The sequence below is a fragment of the Artemia sp. Qi Xiang Cuo genome, chromosome 11 (genome assembly GCF_049724085.1).
Source record: "Artemia sp. Qi Xiang Cuo chromosome 11, ASM4972408v1, whole genome shotgun sequence".
NCBI lineage: Eukaryota > Metazoa > Arthropoda > Branchiopoda > Anostraca > Artemiidae > Artemia > Artemia sp. Qi Xiang Cuo.
This window is the reverse complement of record NC_142804.1, coordinates 51,182,423-51,195,855: the sequence shown is the minus strand read 5'-3', so window position 1 is coordinate 51,195,855 and position 13,433 is coordinate 51,182,423. Positions and strand designations below refer to the sequence as shown.

Here is a 13,433-nt window from a genome sequence, read left to right as displayed (position 1 = left end):
CGCATTCCCGGCCCGCGGCGCTTCTCGGGCCCGGGGGACCTTTGAGGACCGGGGGAGGGCCTTTGGGGTCCGGGGGGCCCTTTGGGGGTCCGGGGGCCCTTTGGGGGTCCGGGGGCCCGTTGGGGGGCCGGGGACCCTTTGCGGACCAGAGGAGGGCCTTTGAGGGTCTGAGGAGGGCGTGTGGGGGGGGGGGCATCGGGGGGTGCGGGGGGGCCTTTGGAGTCCCGGGGGTTGTCTTGAGGGTGGGGGTAGGGGGATTGGAACCCTTTAGGGTTGGGGTATAGGACCTCACAGCACTGTTCAAATGAACATAGTGTTTTATAACGACCACAGAGTTTGACCCTCAAATTCTCTTCTAAAACCTTTCCTAAAATCTTCTTTTAAAATGTCTAACTGTTTCGCCGAAATAATCCCATAAAATGGATAAAACGGTTTCGCCCAAATAATCCCTAAACGTAATTTCAGCGTGTTCCTTTTGTTTTTGGCATCTCTGCGCTAACGCATTTCAAATCAGTAAGAAACCTGATTCCCGCGCTAAAACAATTCATCGCTAAGATGTTTCTTGGAGAACTGTTTCCATGGCGTTTGGTTATTAATATCTTTTGGAGTTCGACCAAAAGAGTTGTTTCCGAGGCAAAGACATTAATGACTTGGATCTATTCCTGGAAAAATGTTGACAGTACCTGTCAGACATTATTAAACTTTGCCTGGAAGCAATTTGATTAATGATTGACAGTACCTGTCAGACATTATTAAACTTTGCCCGGAAACAATTTGATTAATGACTGACAGCACAGGTGTTCCAAATTCCCAATCGATTACGCAATCAATTTCCCAGAAATCCATTTCCCCTAGGGACTCTATGCCCATATTTGGGTGTAATCGTGGGAGTTTTAAAAAAAGTGTCCGGATCGGGATTCGAAGGGGTGGTGTAATCGTGGGAGTCGGACCCCCCTTTCTACTTTCCTCATAAACAAAATACAATAGAGATAAACTGCTTTTTGATTGGTCAATGCGTTGACTTTAAAAAATACGAAATTTCATGTTTTTTTAGGTAGAAGCAGGAAAGGTCTGTTTTTTTGTATTTTCTAACTCTCCCCCCCCCCCCCCCGAAAAAATATCCTTCGAATATAAATCCTGGATAGCCTACGCCCAGGATAAATGAAAATATAGTGTTATCTAGTATCGCGGAACACAAAAATCAATTGGGTTTTTCCTTTCTGAGATATCTTTTTCGGGTATCTTTTTCCTTTTTTGTGTTTTTTTTTCATTTCGTTTTTTTCCAGGCAGAAGCTGTAAAAATCTATTCCTTTCCTATTTTGCAACCCCCCCCCCCCTCCCTCTGAAAAAAATCCTCTCCGAATAAAAATCCTAGATAGCCTATGGCCTTGTCCAAACGTATTAAAATGGCAAATTAGATACCACAAACTACAGTATTCCTAAGATTATAGAAGCAAGAATAAATGAAAACATAGTAGCCTATTATCTAATAACACGGAACACAAAAATCAGCGTTTTTCCATTCTTATATACCTTTTCTAAGTATCTATTTTTTTGTGCGGGTGTTTTTTTTTTTAACTTTGTGCTATTGATTTTTTTTTTCATGTAGTACTGGGAAGGTTTATTCCTTTCGTATTTTTCAGCCCCCCCCCCCCCAAAAAAAAAAAAATACTTCGCCAAATAAAAATCTTGGATACAGCCTTGTTCAAATCCATTAAAATGACAAGTTAAATACCAGCAGCTACAACATTCCTAAGATTAGAGAATTCATGATAAGTGAAAACATAACGTTATCTAATATCGCGGAATACAAAAATCAATATGGTAGCGTTTTCTCCATTCTGAGATATCTATTCTGGGTATCTATTTTGTTTTGTGTGTGCGTGTTTTTTTATTTTCGTGATTTTTTAGATTGAAGCCGGAATGGTCTATCCCTTTCCTATTTTTCAGCCCCCCCCCCCCTAGAAAATCTTTTCCGAATGAAAATCGTGGATACGCCCTTGTCCAAATCTATTAAGATGGCAAGTTAGATAGCCTACCAGCAACTGCAACAGTGCTAAGGTTAAAGAAGTCAAAATTAATGAAACATAGCATTATATTGGTATATAAGGTATATATAGCGCATATAAGGTACTTGTTAATTAAACGAAAAATACCCAAGAAGTGAAGTTAGGTTAATCCTAATGAAATATAACCTTCACATAACCTTTAGTCTACATAATAATATAATTTGGGCACTGTATTTGCACATTAGAGGGGGCGGGGATAAAGTGTTTTGACAGCACCCCTAACCTAACCCAAACTAACACCCGCCCACCCCCTAATGTGCAAATACGTATATAGCCCGAATTATACAAGTCCAATGCATTCTATCACCCGTCTCTTATCTTTGTTGCTATGAAACCAGTTTTCTGAGATCTAACCTAAGCGTAATTCTTGATTGTGTTTCATTTAATAACAAGTACCTTGTCTAATATCACGGAACACGAAAAAAAAAATCAGTAACGTTTTTCCATTCTGAGATATCTTTTCTGGGTATCTATTTGGGTTTTGTACCATGAGTTTTAATAAACTTTCTTTTCAGGATGCCTCACTTGCCATCTTACCAGGTCCTTTGTGTTATTGTGCTGCGATCCCTAATACTCATAAGTTTGGGTGTCACTGCCATTGTTGTGGGTAACTCACTTACGGAATTCGTCATTGGGCTTATTTTACTGAGCTTTGGATTTGCCCTTGGAATGACTTGCCTCACAAAACATGAACAAGATGAAGGGACTGAAGCAAACATCATCATCACAACACAAAACGTAATTATGTACGATCAGAAATCTGATAATCCTCCAAAGTATGAAGAATTAGAAGAGCCCCCTCCTCCCCCTTACACAGAACTCTATATATAGCACAATTTGTCAAATTTGCAAAATCTAAAAAAGCTTATTAAAAGGCCACGACACATTTTCACTTGCGTTTTAAACAGCGTCAAAGCGTTGCCAGGTGCTTTGCCGGCCTGGATCCTTTCACCCAGCCTGAAAACTGGAGAATTATAAGCAGTTTTAATCGTTCTGAGCATTTGACTACCATGCAAAAACTTCTTTTTAATTAGACACTCCCCACACAGAAACACTGAATTTCATCCCCTCCAACATAGAAAGCTGAACAAGCCTCAGGAGAGGACTCACTCCAATATACTATTTATACCAAAAACAGAGGTATGCCCATAAAAAAAGTCATTCTAAAGACGTAGTTTTGACTTAGAAGTTGATTCTCTTAAAAAATATTCTACCAGAATGGCACTCGGTATGTTTCGATGTGTAGGATTACTAGTCCTGTTAGTTCTCCAAAAACAGTCCTGTTAGTTCTCCAAAGTCCTGTTAGTTCTCCAAAATACAGGACAGTTAGTCCTGTATTTGTCATCTCGAATGGCCAGTTTCAACTTCGTGTAGCTTATTTCATTTTTTTCTTCTTTGTTTAATGTTGGATGTAGGCATCGATTTAAATGAGCATCTTTGCGACAAATCTGCTATGAATTCTGAGATTACTAAGCAAAAAGCTTAACTGATAAGTATCCTGTTAGCAGCTTAATACTGTTTGTCTCTTGGCTTCAAATTTCATTGCTGAAGCATTAGTTGTTATCTGCTGCAGCTTAACGCTAAGCCTCAAAGCTTCTGTTATTTTAAGACAAATCAATAAGCCATTCAACTTAATATGGCTATCATAAATGACGAAAAAGTGGAATTTTAGTGATAAGCAAAACACTCGTAATCCTTCCAACATGATTTTAACCACATCTCCATTTTTCAAGTTAAAGAACCTGAATAGTTACACAACAACGCAACGAATGAACCATATATCCTTGTCACCTAAAGTGTTAGGCAGTCCACGGAATTCTACAGATGTTGTAGTTTGAACGGACCCAGGCTTGAGTGTATTTATATAATTTAAGCAGTTTGGGCGTAAGTAATTTGAACGGACCCCAGGCGGAGGAAATTTCTTAAAAAGAAGCCAGAAGGTTAATTTAGCTTCAGTGATTTGTAATAGTTCTAAGCCAGCTCCTGTAAAGGCTAAGAAGATTGTAATGGACATACTGGTAAAAGTGAAAGGAGATGATTTTGACTTTTTTCTGCACTTCAGTTTTTTTTAGATTAAAATAATATATTTTTGATTGATTTTATATGGAAGTTATTTTTCAGTTTAAATTAGTTTATAAAACAAAGTACTGATTATGGGCGTTCAATTGTTCATTATCAAATTTTGAGAAAAGCTCAACATGAATTCCAGGATTCCACCAAAATAAAACGATTTAATCTTTTTTTTTTTTTTTTTTTTATGTATCCGTGTTTTACCTCGCTCTAATAACTTATGATAAAACCTGGCTTCCAAAAAAAAAACAGAATGAGGATCTTTGTTTTTTGGTGCTTTTTATCCGTACAGAAAAATTTTTTATACCCTTACGTACTCTGAAATTATTTCGATGAAAAAGCTGAGTTTCTTAAGTAACTAAATTGAATGAACAAAGATATTCTACGACGAGTAAAGAGCAAATTTAAAAATTAAAGCGAGCGAAATTCGCTTATACAAGATGTAAAACTTAGAACAAGCAGAAACTACTATGATTGAAGAGGTGAAACCTAAAACAAACAGGAACCACAATGAACAAAAAAGTAAAACTAAAACAAAAAGCAATTAACACAAGCAAGTTTCGTTTTACCACCCGTTCAAACCATCAGAGGACTGAAGTATCGATCGAACTTTATTGAAAATTAAATAGATAGTTTTAACTCGAAATATTTATTTTGCCAGTTGATTTCGTATGCACTTAAATGAAATGGATTAAACATATGGAAACATCGATAAAATGTGTTTCATATTAGACTAATAAAACTAAACGGATTGTTACAAAATAATACGCTGATAGGGAAAACAATCCCATAAGTTTAGGCCGGTATTTATTTTTTTTTTCAATGTTAAAATAGAAACATTAGCTTGTCAAGCATTATTTTGTTTTCAGAAAAGCACAGACAACCTTTTGAAGGGTGTGAGGATGTCCACCGCCACAATATTTTGCTGATTTTTGTTCTATTAGCCTGAATTTCTTTTTCATTTTAACCTTGAAAAGTATTCCGGAGGAGACTCTTTTCTATATATGTGCATGTCGATTCTGTAGTATCTCTTATGCCAAGAGAAAGATATACTTAGTTTATAATATACATGCGTAACAATAAATATAATATATGTGTAATAGGAATATTACACATTGTATCTGTAAATAGCTGTTTCATAAAAAACTATGTTTGGACACCAAGAAGAATGAACCCTGAGATACTGTAATATAAGTGGGACATTTTGCAACTAATGGGTTTTACGAAAAAATTGGTCGATGGAATTGGTTTGTACACTCGGAGTCTTACATTAGAGAAATAATTACTAGCTAGTGATTTTTATTTTATGAACGATTTCTTCGCAAACTTAGTTTTACTTTTTGACTTCTTTAAAAGAACAAAAGTCGATTTCCATTTCTTTTTTATTAAAGAAAAAAAATATTCTCAATAATATAGTTATAAGTAGTCCCTCAGCTACACGCGGGCTGAGAATTCGATAAGTAAATAAGAAACTTATGTTATTCATTAGCAAAACTTTACTTTCCAGGATTTATTGCTTCAAGAAATTCTCTTTGCGTAGTATTTTATTCACATATGCTATTATGTCGCAGTCGGGCTGCAAAAACGTTGATGGGCTTTTGAATACCTTGGTGCTACCAGGAGTTACGTTTTTCTTAAGATTTAGACGAGTTTTTTCAAGACCTTTTGTTTTCTCAAGGAGGGGATTTTTCCCTGCTGGCACTGGTGTTAGACATATTTCTAGCTAAAGTTGTAAGCAGTGCAAGTAGGTAAGATAAAAAGGAAGGAGGTTCAAAACATCAGTTAATTTCTAGGACTTTGGCCATCTTAGAAACCTATTAAGTATGAGGAACTAAATTTTCACCTTACAAAATTTAGGACCCAGAATAGTGTTTTCAAGGCAACTGAAAGCATTCGCTACTTCAAAAAACTCTTTACTGTTTAACTGTATTATCACAAAGAACAATCGAATGTTGGTGCAATGTCATCTATGATATATCCTTTGAACAGTACCGCTCTGTAACGCTTTTTGTTGAAACTTGTAACGCCTTCGTTGACACATTTAACACTTTCGTTGGCTTAGGAAACAAAAGTAGATACCTTCTGGAATAGCAGAGCCTTTAAATAGATATTGTTTCAAAACATACGTTTCTAAAATCTATAGAGATTTACAAGAATTTAGCTCAGTTTTAGCTTCAAATGAATTTTGAGAATAACCATTTTTTAAGAAAACCCATTAATTCAATTTATGGAAATTTCTCTAGTTCGGTGTTATACTAAAACAATTAAGTCATATATAAAAGACGGATAAAATTTAAACTATTTATTTTATTTTTATATGTAACATATTACATGTTAGTTCTATGTATAACATATTTTATATTAGGACATACTTTATCATGTGCTTCAAAGCAAGGATTCCCAAACTTCTTTTTTTTTGAAAACCTATGATACTTGGAGCTGCGTAGTCATTCAACAGTTAATTAATTGTATCTACCAATTTTCCCTACACTTATATCAAAAGGTGGTAATTCAAAAGATATTATGTGATATTTTGGGCCAAACTGGGATTTGAAACTAATCTGATTTAAAGATATATACTTTATAAATAGGTTCAGTTTGTTTTCCCACATCTCGTGTAGTTCCCAAAATAAGCAGAAGTTTGTGTTTTTTTCAAAGATGTGTTATATCTCTTTTTTTCAAACGCAGAAATAGTTAGAATTTGGAGCTTTTGATACAAAAACTGCTTTTCTCTTATCTCGCCATCCTCACGACCCATCCAATTTCAAGAGATCTTGAACGATTCGTTCAGTTTTTTTTCGTGTCAAATTGAGTCTTCAAGATAAGTAGAAGTTTGTATTTTCCTCAAAATGTATTGTATCTCCTTTTCCCAGACATAGAAATAGTTAGAATTATCAGTTTTTGATACAAAAACTGTTTTTCTCTTATTTTGTCATCCTCGTAACCCACCCAATTTAAAGAGATAGTCTCGATCGTTTTGGTTCAGTTTGTTCTCCGTACCTCATTTAGTTCTCAAGATAAGTAGAAGTTTGTATTTTTCCCAAAATGTATTACATCTTCTTTACTCAAATTACTTTTTAAAAATGCTTCTGAAAAAGAAGTTTTTCAAAGAATAGTGAAGGTCATATTAAACTTAATATCAGCAGAAATAAAAATCTATGATAGGTCAAACTCGAAACGACCCGAAAATACTATTAAAGAATAAATGAAACCCAAAACGAAGTGAAATAAACAATCATAGCAAACAAACATACAAAGTACCACATAAATAGATAAATAAATCTTAAAACGAGTAAAATTAAATTGAATATGCAACTCAAGCTTAAAACGAACAGAAATCACTACAAACAAAAGCTTAGCTACTGCCACCTTCTTAACTTTAAAAGCACAAGGCCTATTACGTCATTTGGCATTGCACTGAAATTTTATGTGTCTTGAACAGTCCTAATAAAACAACTAATAAAATTAAACTGAATATCTTATATATACTAACATTAATTGCTGAAAGCTTGTCTAAGACTTTATTTTATAGTAATTTCCATTTTATTTTCAATGTTTGTAATAAGTACAAAAGAAAATATTTGTAATACAATTCGTTTTCAGTAAAGCGCCAATAACGTAAAAGGCTTTATACTTTTACAGTTGGGGAAGGGGGCATTAGCCAAGCTCTTGTTTTTAGTGATTTTTATTTGTTTTACGCTTGATTTGGATATTTAATTCAAGTGTTCCTCGTTTTAAGATTTATTTATTTGTTAGTATTAGTACCTGTTGTATGTTTGTTTTCTATGATTGTTTATTTAATTTCAGTTCGTTTTGAGTTTTATTTATTCTTTAATAGTAAATTTGTTTTGTTCGGTTAAAGCTTAAATTAGAATATGCAATTTAAGTTTTACTCGTTTTAAGTTTTATTTATCCATTTATATGGTACCTGTTGTATGTTTGTTTGCTATGATTGTTTTATTTAATTTCTGTTAAAGAGATATGCTTGATCGATTGGTTCAGTTTGGTTTCCGTATTTAGTTCTCAAGATAGGTAAGAGTTATGTTTTTTCCTTCTGAAAAGGGAAAATTTTCCACCATTTTTCTTTCAGTGCTTCAGGAATTTCAATATCCAGAAACGCAGACAAGGCAAAATTCATTTATCAAAAAATTAGTTGTAAAATTTCCACCTTTGTTTTGTTTCGTAATCCGGACTAGTCGATATATTACTTGTCAATTATTGTTATTTAAAAAGCTGTTTAATACTTTTAAATGGTTGGGGGTGAAAATTTATTCACTTTGGAGAAAAATACAAAGAAAAGGACAAATTGTACTTCAGAAAACTTCTGAAAACAGAATTTTTTCCGCCATTGTTCGGTCAGTGCTTCAGGATTTTCAACATCCAGAAACGCACGTAGGAAAAAATTCATTTGTTTAAAAATTTGAAGCAGAATTGTTAGAACTAATTGTCAGAAATAGTTAGAGTTTTGAGTATTTGATACCAAAACTGTTCTTCTCTTATCCCACCAGCCTCATAACGCATTAGATTTAAACAGATATGCTTGATCGACTGGTTCAGTTTGGTTTCCGTATCTCATTTAGTTCTCAAGATATGTAAGTTTGTGTTTTTCCTAAAATGTATTATATCTTCTTTCTCAAACACACAAACAGTTAGAATTTGGAACATTTGATGCCAAAACTATTTTTCTCTTATCTCACTAGTCTCATAACCCATCCGATTTAAAGATATGTGCTTGATCGATTGGCTCAGTTTATTTTCTGCATCTCATTTGGTTCTCAAATAAGCAGAAGTTTGTTTTTCCAGAATGCATTAAATTTTTTTTTTTGAACACAGAAATAATCGTAAATTGGTACCAAAATGAGCCTTCTCTCATCTTGCAAACTCAATGAAATATTTCTTGCACAGATAAATCTTTGTTGATGACAATACACCCCCCCCGAAAAAGAATCATTTTTTCCGCTCTCCAAAAAAAAATTACTGGGCTTCGCGCACTGTCTTAACAAAAATAGAGACGGCTCGTGGAACCCCATAACTTTATAAGGGGAAAAAGGCACAAATCAACTCGGGAATTACTGCTTTAGAGTAAGAAAATTGTGTGTATTTAAAATGATCAATTTCAATAGTACTTCTGTTTTTAAGAAAAATAGCTATTTTAAAGTATCTGCAAAATTCCATATGAGAGGAATATTTTTTTTTCGTTTTTTTTACTCTCCTGTTATATTTACTACGCGTCTTATAGCGTTTTAACCGAAAAATAGAGTCCAATCAAAATTTTGAGATAGCCATTTTGTTCCACGCAGTTAAAATTCAGGAAATTATACCTTTAAGCAGGACACTCCCCCCACAGTCTTCAGAGCAAGGGTTATAAGGTATTGCCTGGGGGCATTCCAGTTTTTGTTGAAATCTTTGTCACAAAAACTTGAGAAAGGGCCCATTTAATTGGAAATTCAAAGGGGCAGTGTCGATTTAAATAGTGAAATGTGGTTTAAGGGTAATTAACCCACATCTCTTGCCCACCTTTTCCCCAAACACATCCAATCAAAATTTTTAGATAGCCATTTTATTTAGTGTTTTGGATTTCTAGATAGAAATTAGGTTTTTGAGGAGGACACTCCCCCACAGCCCTCAGGGCAAGGGTTGTAAGTTATGCCCTGGGGGCATATAAGGCTTTTACAGCACGTGTCGTCGTAGAAACTTTAAAAATGAACTCATTCGATTGGAAATTGAAATGGCTAGTGCCCTTTTTAATAGTCGAAGTGATTGGAAGACAACAAACACCCCTTCCACGCCCAGCATTTCCCCAAACATATCCGATCAAAATTTCTTGATAACCAATTTTTTCCATGAAGCTTAAAGTTCAGGAAATTATACCTTTGAGCAGGACACTTTCCCCATAGTCGTCAGGGCAAGAGTTATAACTTTAGCCCTTTGGGTTTATAAGGTTATCATTCAAATGGGCAACTAGCCCCCCTCTCATGTCCACCTTTTTCCCAAACAAATCAAATCAAAATTGTTAAATAGACATTGTGTTCAACGTAGTTGAAATTTCTAGAAATTATGTCTTTGAGGATAAAATCCCCAACAGAGCTTTCAGTGCAAGGGTTGTAATTTGTGCCCTGGGGGCGTATAAGGTTTATATAGAAAGTTGTTGTAGAAATTTCAAAAGGGGCTCATTTGATTGGAAATTGAAATTGCCCTTTTTAATAGTCGAAAGTGAGTGGAGAGTAATTAAACCCCCTCTCACGCCCTCCATTTCACCAAACATATTCAATCATAGCTTAGATATAGCCATTTTGTTCAACGCAGTTGAAAGTTCTGGAAATTATGTATTTAAGGATGGCAAACCCATGAGAGTCCCCAGGGCAAAGGTTGTAAGTTATGACCAGGGGGCATATAAGGTTTTTAATGATAGAGTTATTGTAAAAACTTCAAAAGGGGCTCATTCAATTGTAAATTGAGGGGGCTAGTGCCATTTTTAACAGTTGTAAGTGTTTGAACGATAATGAGTCCCCTTCTCACGCCCACCATTCCCCCAAACACATTCCATCAAAATTATCAGATAGTCATTTTGTTCAACGTAGTAGAAAGTTCTGGAAATTGGTCTGTGAGGATGACAACCTCCCCCCCCCCCCCCAGACCTCACGGCGAGGGTTGTAAGTTATCCCCTGGGGGCATATAAGGTTTTTATTGAAAGCGTTGTCATAGAAACTTCAAAAGGGCTCATTTGATTGGAATTTCAAAGGGCTAGTGCCTTTTTGAATAGTTGAAAATGATTGGAGAAAGACTAACGCCCCTCTCACGCCCACCATTTTCCCAGACACATCCAATCAAAATTTTGAGATAGACATTTTGTTTAACGTAGCTGAAAGTTCTGGAAATTAGGTCTTAGAGGATGACAACCACCCTCACAGCCCTTAGGGTAAGAGTTGTAATTTATGCCCTGGGACCATTTAAGGTGTTTATAGGAGGTGTTGCCGTAGAAACTCGAAAAAGGCTCATTTGATGGGAATTTGAAAGGCCTAGTGCCCTTTTTAATTGTCGAAAGTAACTGGAAGGCTTGACATTTTTATAGTAAAGATCGATGTGGATATAATGTATTATTTTTGTGTTGTTGTTGTTTAGACCAGGGCACCTTGTATTAAAGGAGTTGTCGTAGGAACTTCGAAAAGGGCTCATTAGATTGAAAATAGAAAAGGCTGATGCCCTTTTTATTAGTCGAAAGTGATTGGAGGGAAACTAATCCCCCTCCCACACCCACCCTTCCATTTGACTTTATGTTTAAAAACTAAATGTTGCCATAAGATTAAATCAAAATGCACTGTATTGATGCTAATTCTCAATAAGGCATCTCAGCAGTATCCCAAGAACGACTGAGGGTAGTATGTTCAAACTTTTGGGGCTGCTTCTGCTCTTAAAATTGAACCAAATCAGAATCTTTTTGCGAATGGTACCAAGTTTTCCATTTCAGGTCAACTAGAGGAGGTATGAAACTAAATTAAACACTACTATATGTGTCCAGATTTTTAAGAGAATGCATTTTGTTAAAAATTGCTGAAAATTTTTCTCCAGCATACAAATAGCAGGCCAAACTATAAATTCTTAAAAAAACGAAAAGATTTAAAGTATTATTTTCTTTTTCTCTGAAAAGAATATGTCAATACAGAACGAACTGAAAATAATTAAAAACACTTTTTCCACAAAATAATTTTTTCAAAGAAAAGTAAAGAACTCCATTAAACAAAAAATGAGCAAAAATAAAATCAAAAAATCTACAAGGCGTGAAACTAACACAAATCAGCATTGATAAATAAATAAAACCCAAAACGAGCAGAAATTACAATAGATAACCGAGTCAAACACAAAACGAGCGGAAATTAACATAAGTTGGGCTCAAAACCCCTACGGCTTCCCAAGGCCAGAACATAATTTGACTTTACTGAAAAAAATACAAATGAATATGCATTGTCAGTTCAATATATTAATATATTTAATATATTTAGTAATCAAAATGTTAATATTATTTGATTTATTAAAGTTATAAAAGTAAAAACATTTATATTTTTTCAGTAAAGTGCAAATTTTGTTTTGGCCTTGGGAAGGCATAGGGATTTTGAGCCCAACTTATGCTAATTTCTGCTCGTTTTGAGGTTGACTCGATCATTTATTGTAATTTCTGTTCGTTTTGGGTTTCATTTATTTATCGATGCTGATTTGTGGTAGTTTCCCGCTTGGTAGATTATTTGATTTTATTTTTGCTCATTTTTTGTTTAATGGAGTTCTTTACTTTTCTTTGAAAAACTTATTTTGTGGAAAAAGTTTTTTAATTAATTATAACAAGAAACAAGATTGGTCTCAAGAAGACTACCCAGTGATTCCTACAACAAATAGAGTCTGATGAGACATATTCTGATGTAATTTACAACCTATTAATTTATAACTATCGATTACTTATTAATTCTTGAATTATAGCTATTAATTAATAACTATTCGAAAGAAAAAAAGACTGGAAATTTTCACAAAATTTTCATTTTTTTTTTAAATACTTATAAAATTTTAGTCATCTGGTTCTTTAATAAGACCTCTATTAGGTGATGTTGCATCGCGACGCAACAGGTTGACAGCTAAGACCTTGCATCAGCTTTATTTTTCTTCAAATTACTCAGGAAAGCGGTAAGCATCGGGGAATTGAAATTAAAATTGCAGGATATGAGGAATTTAAGAATCAGTAGCTATGCACTTCTGATGCTTGTCAGGGTAACTCTAGGACTAAAAAACTGAGGAGCTATTCAGAAATTTATTAGCAAAAAAAATGGGGACCCACCGTTTTTACAGTCCAACAGCGATATAATGGCATATCTGAATAATAGACTACGAAAAGCTAAGTTCTTAAAACAAGATGTTCTGAAAAGTAAAGTTTTACTAACGAATATCATAAGCTCCTTAGTTGCTTGTCGAATCCTTTGCCCTAGTGTAGCTGGGGGACTACTAATAACTTAGTCATTGAGAATATTTTTGTTTCTGTAAATAAGGGTTTCTGTTTCTGGGGTCTGTAATTCCCTTCCTTCACCTGGCTCATAAAATATATAAAGAAAAACCCCAAAAAAATAATACATTGTGCCCACGTCGCTCTTTACTTAGGCAGCGCTATTGCACTGCCTGATTTGTTATGTTCCAAATCATAGTAGATCATGTCAAACATATGGTCGCAGAATTTTGGGAGACAGTACATTCGAATGTATAAATGAAACTTGACAGCTCATTCGACAGCTCAAGCGTTAAAACAATGTTTTAACG

General features: G+C 34.7%; 1 protein-coding gene across 1 annotated transcript in view; it reads left to right on the top strand.

The window, feature by feature from the left end:
• LOC148947108 (uncharacterized) overlaps positions 1 to 4,158 on the top strand; it is a 37,184-nt gene extending 33,026 nt beyond the window's left edge. The window contains exon 2 of the mRNA XM_089096872.1: positions 2,585 to 4,158. Coding sequence (XP_088952998.1) covers positions 2,586 to 2,900 — 315 coding nt within the window. The 5' untranslated portion in view covers position 2,585 and the 3' untranslated portion in view covers positions 2,901 to 4,158. The remainder of the gene's footprint in view (positions 1 to 2,584) is intronic.
• Positions 4,159 to 13,433: the final 9,275 nt, after the last annotated feature.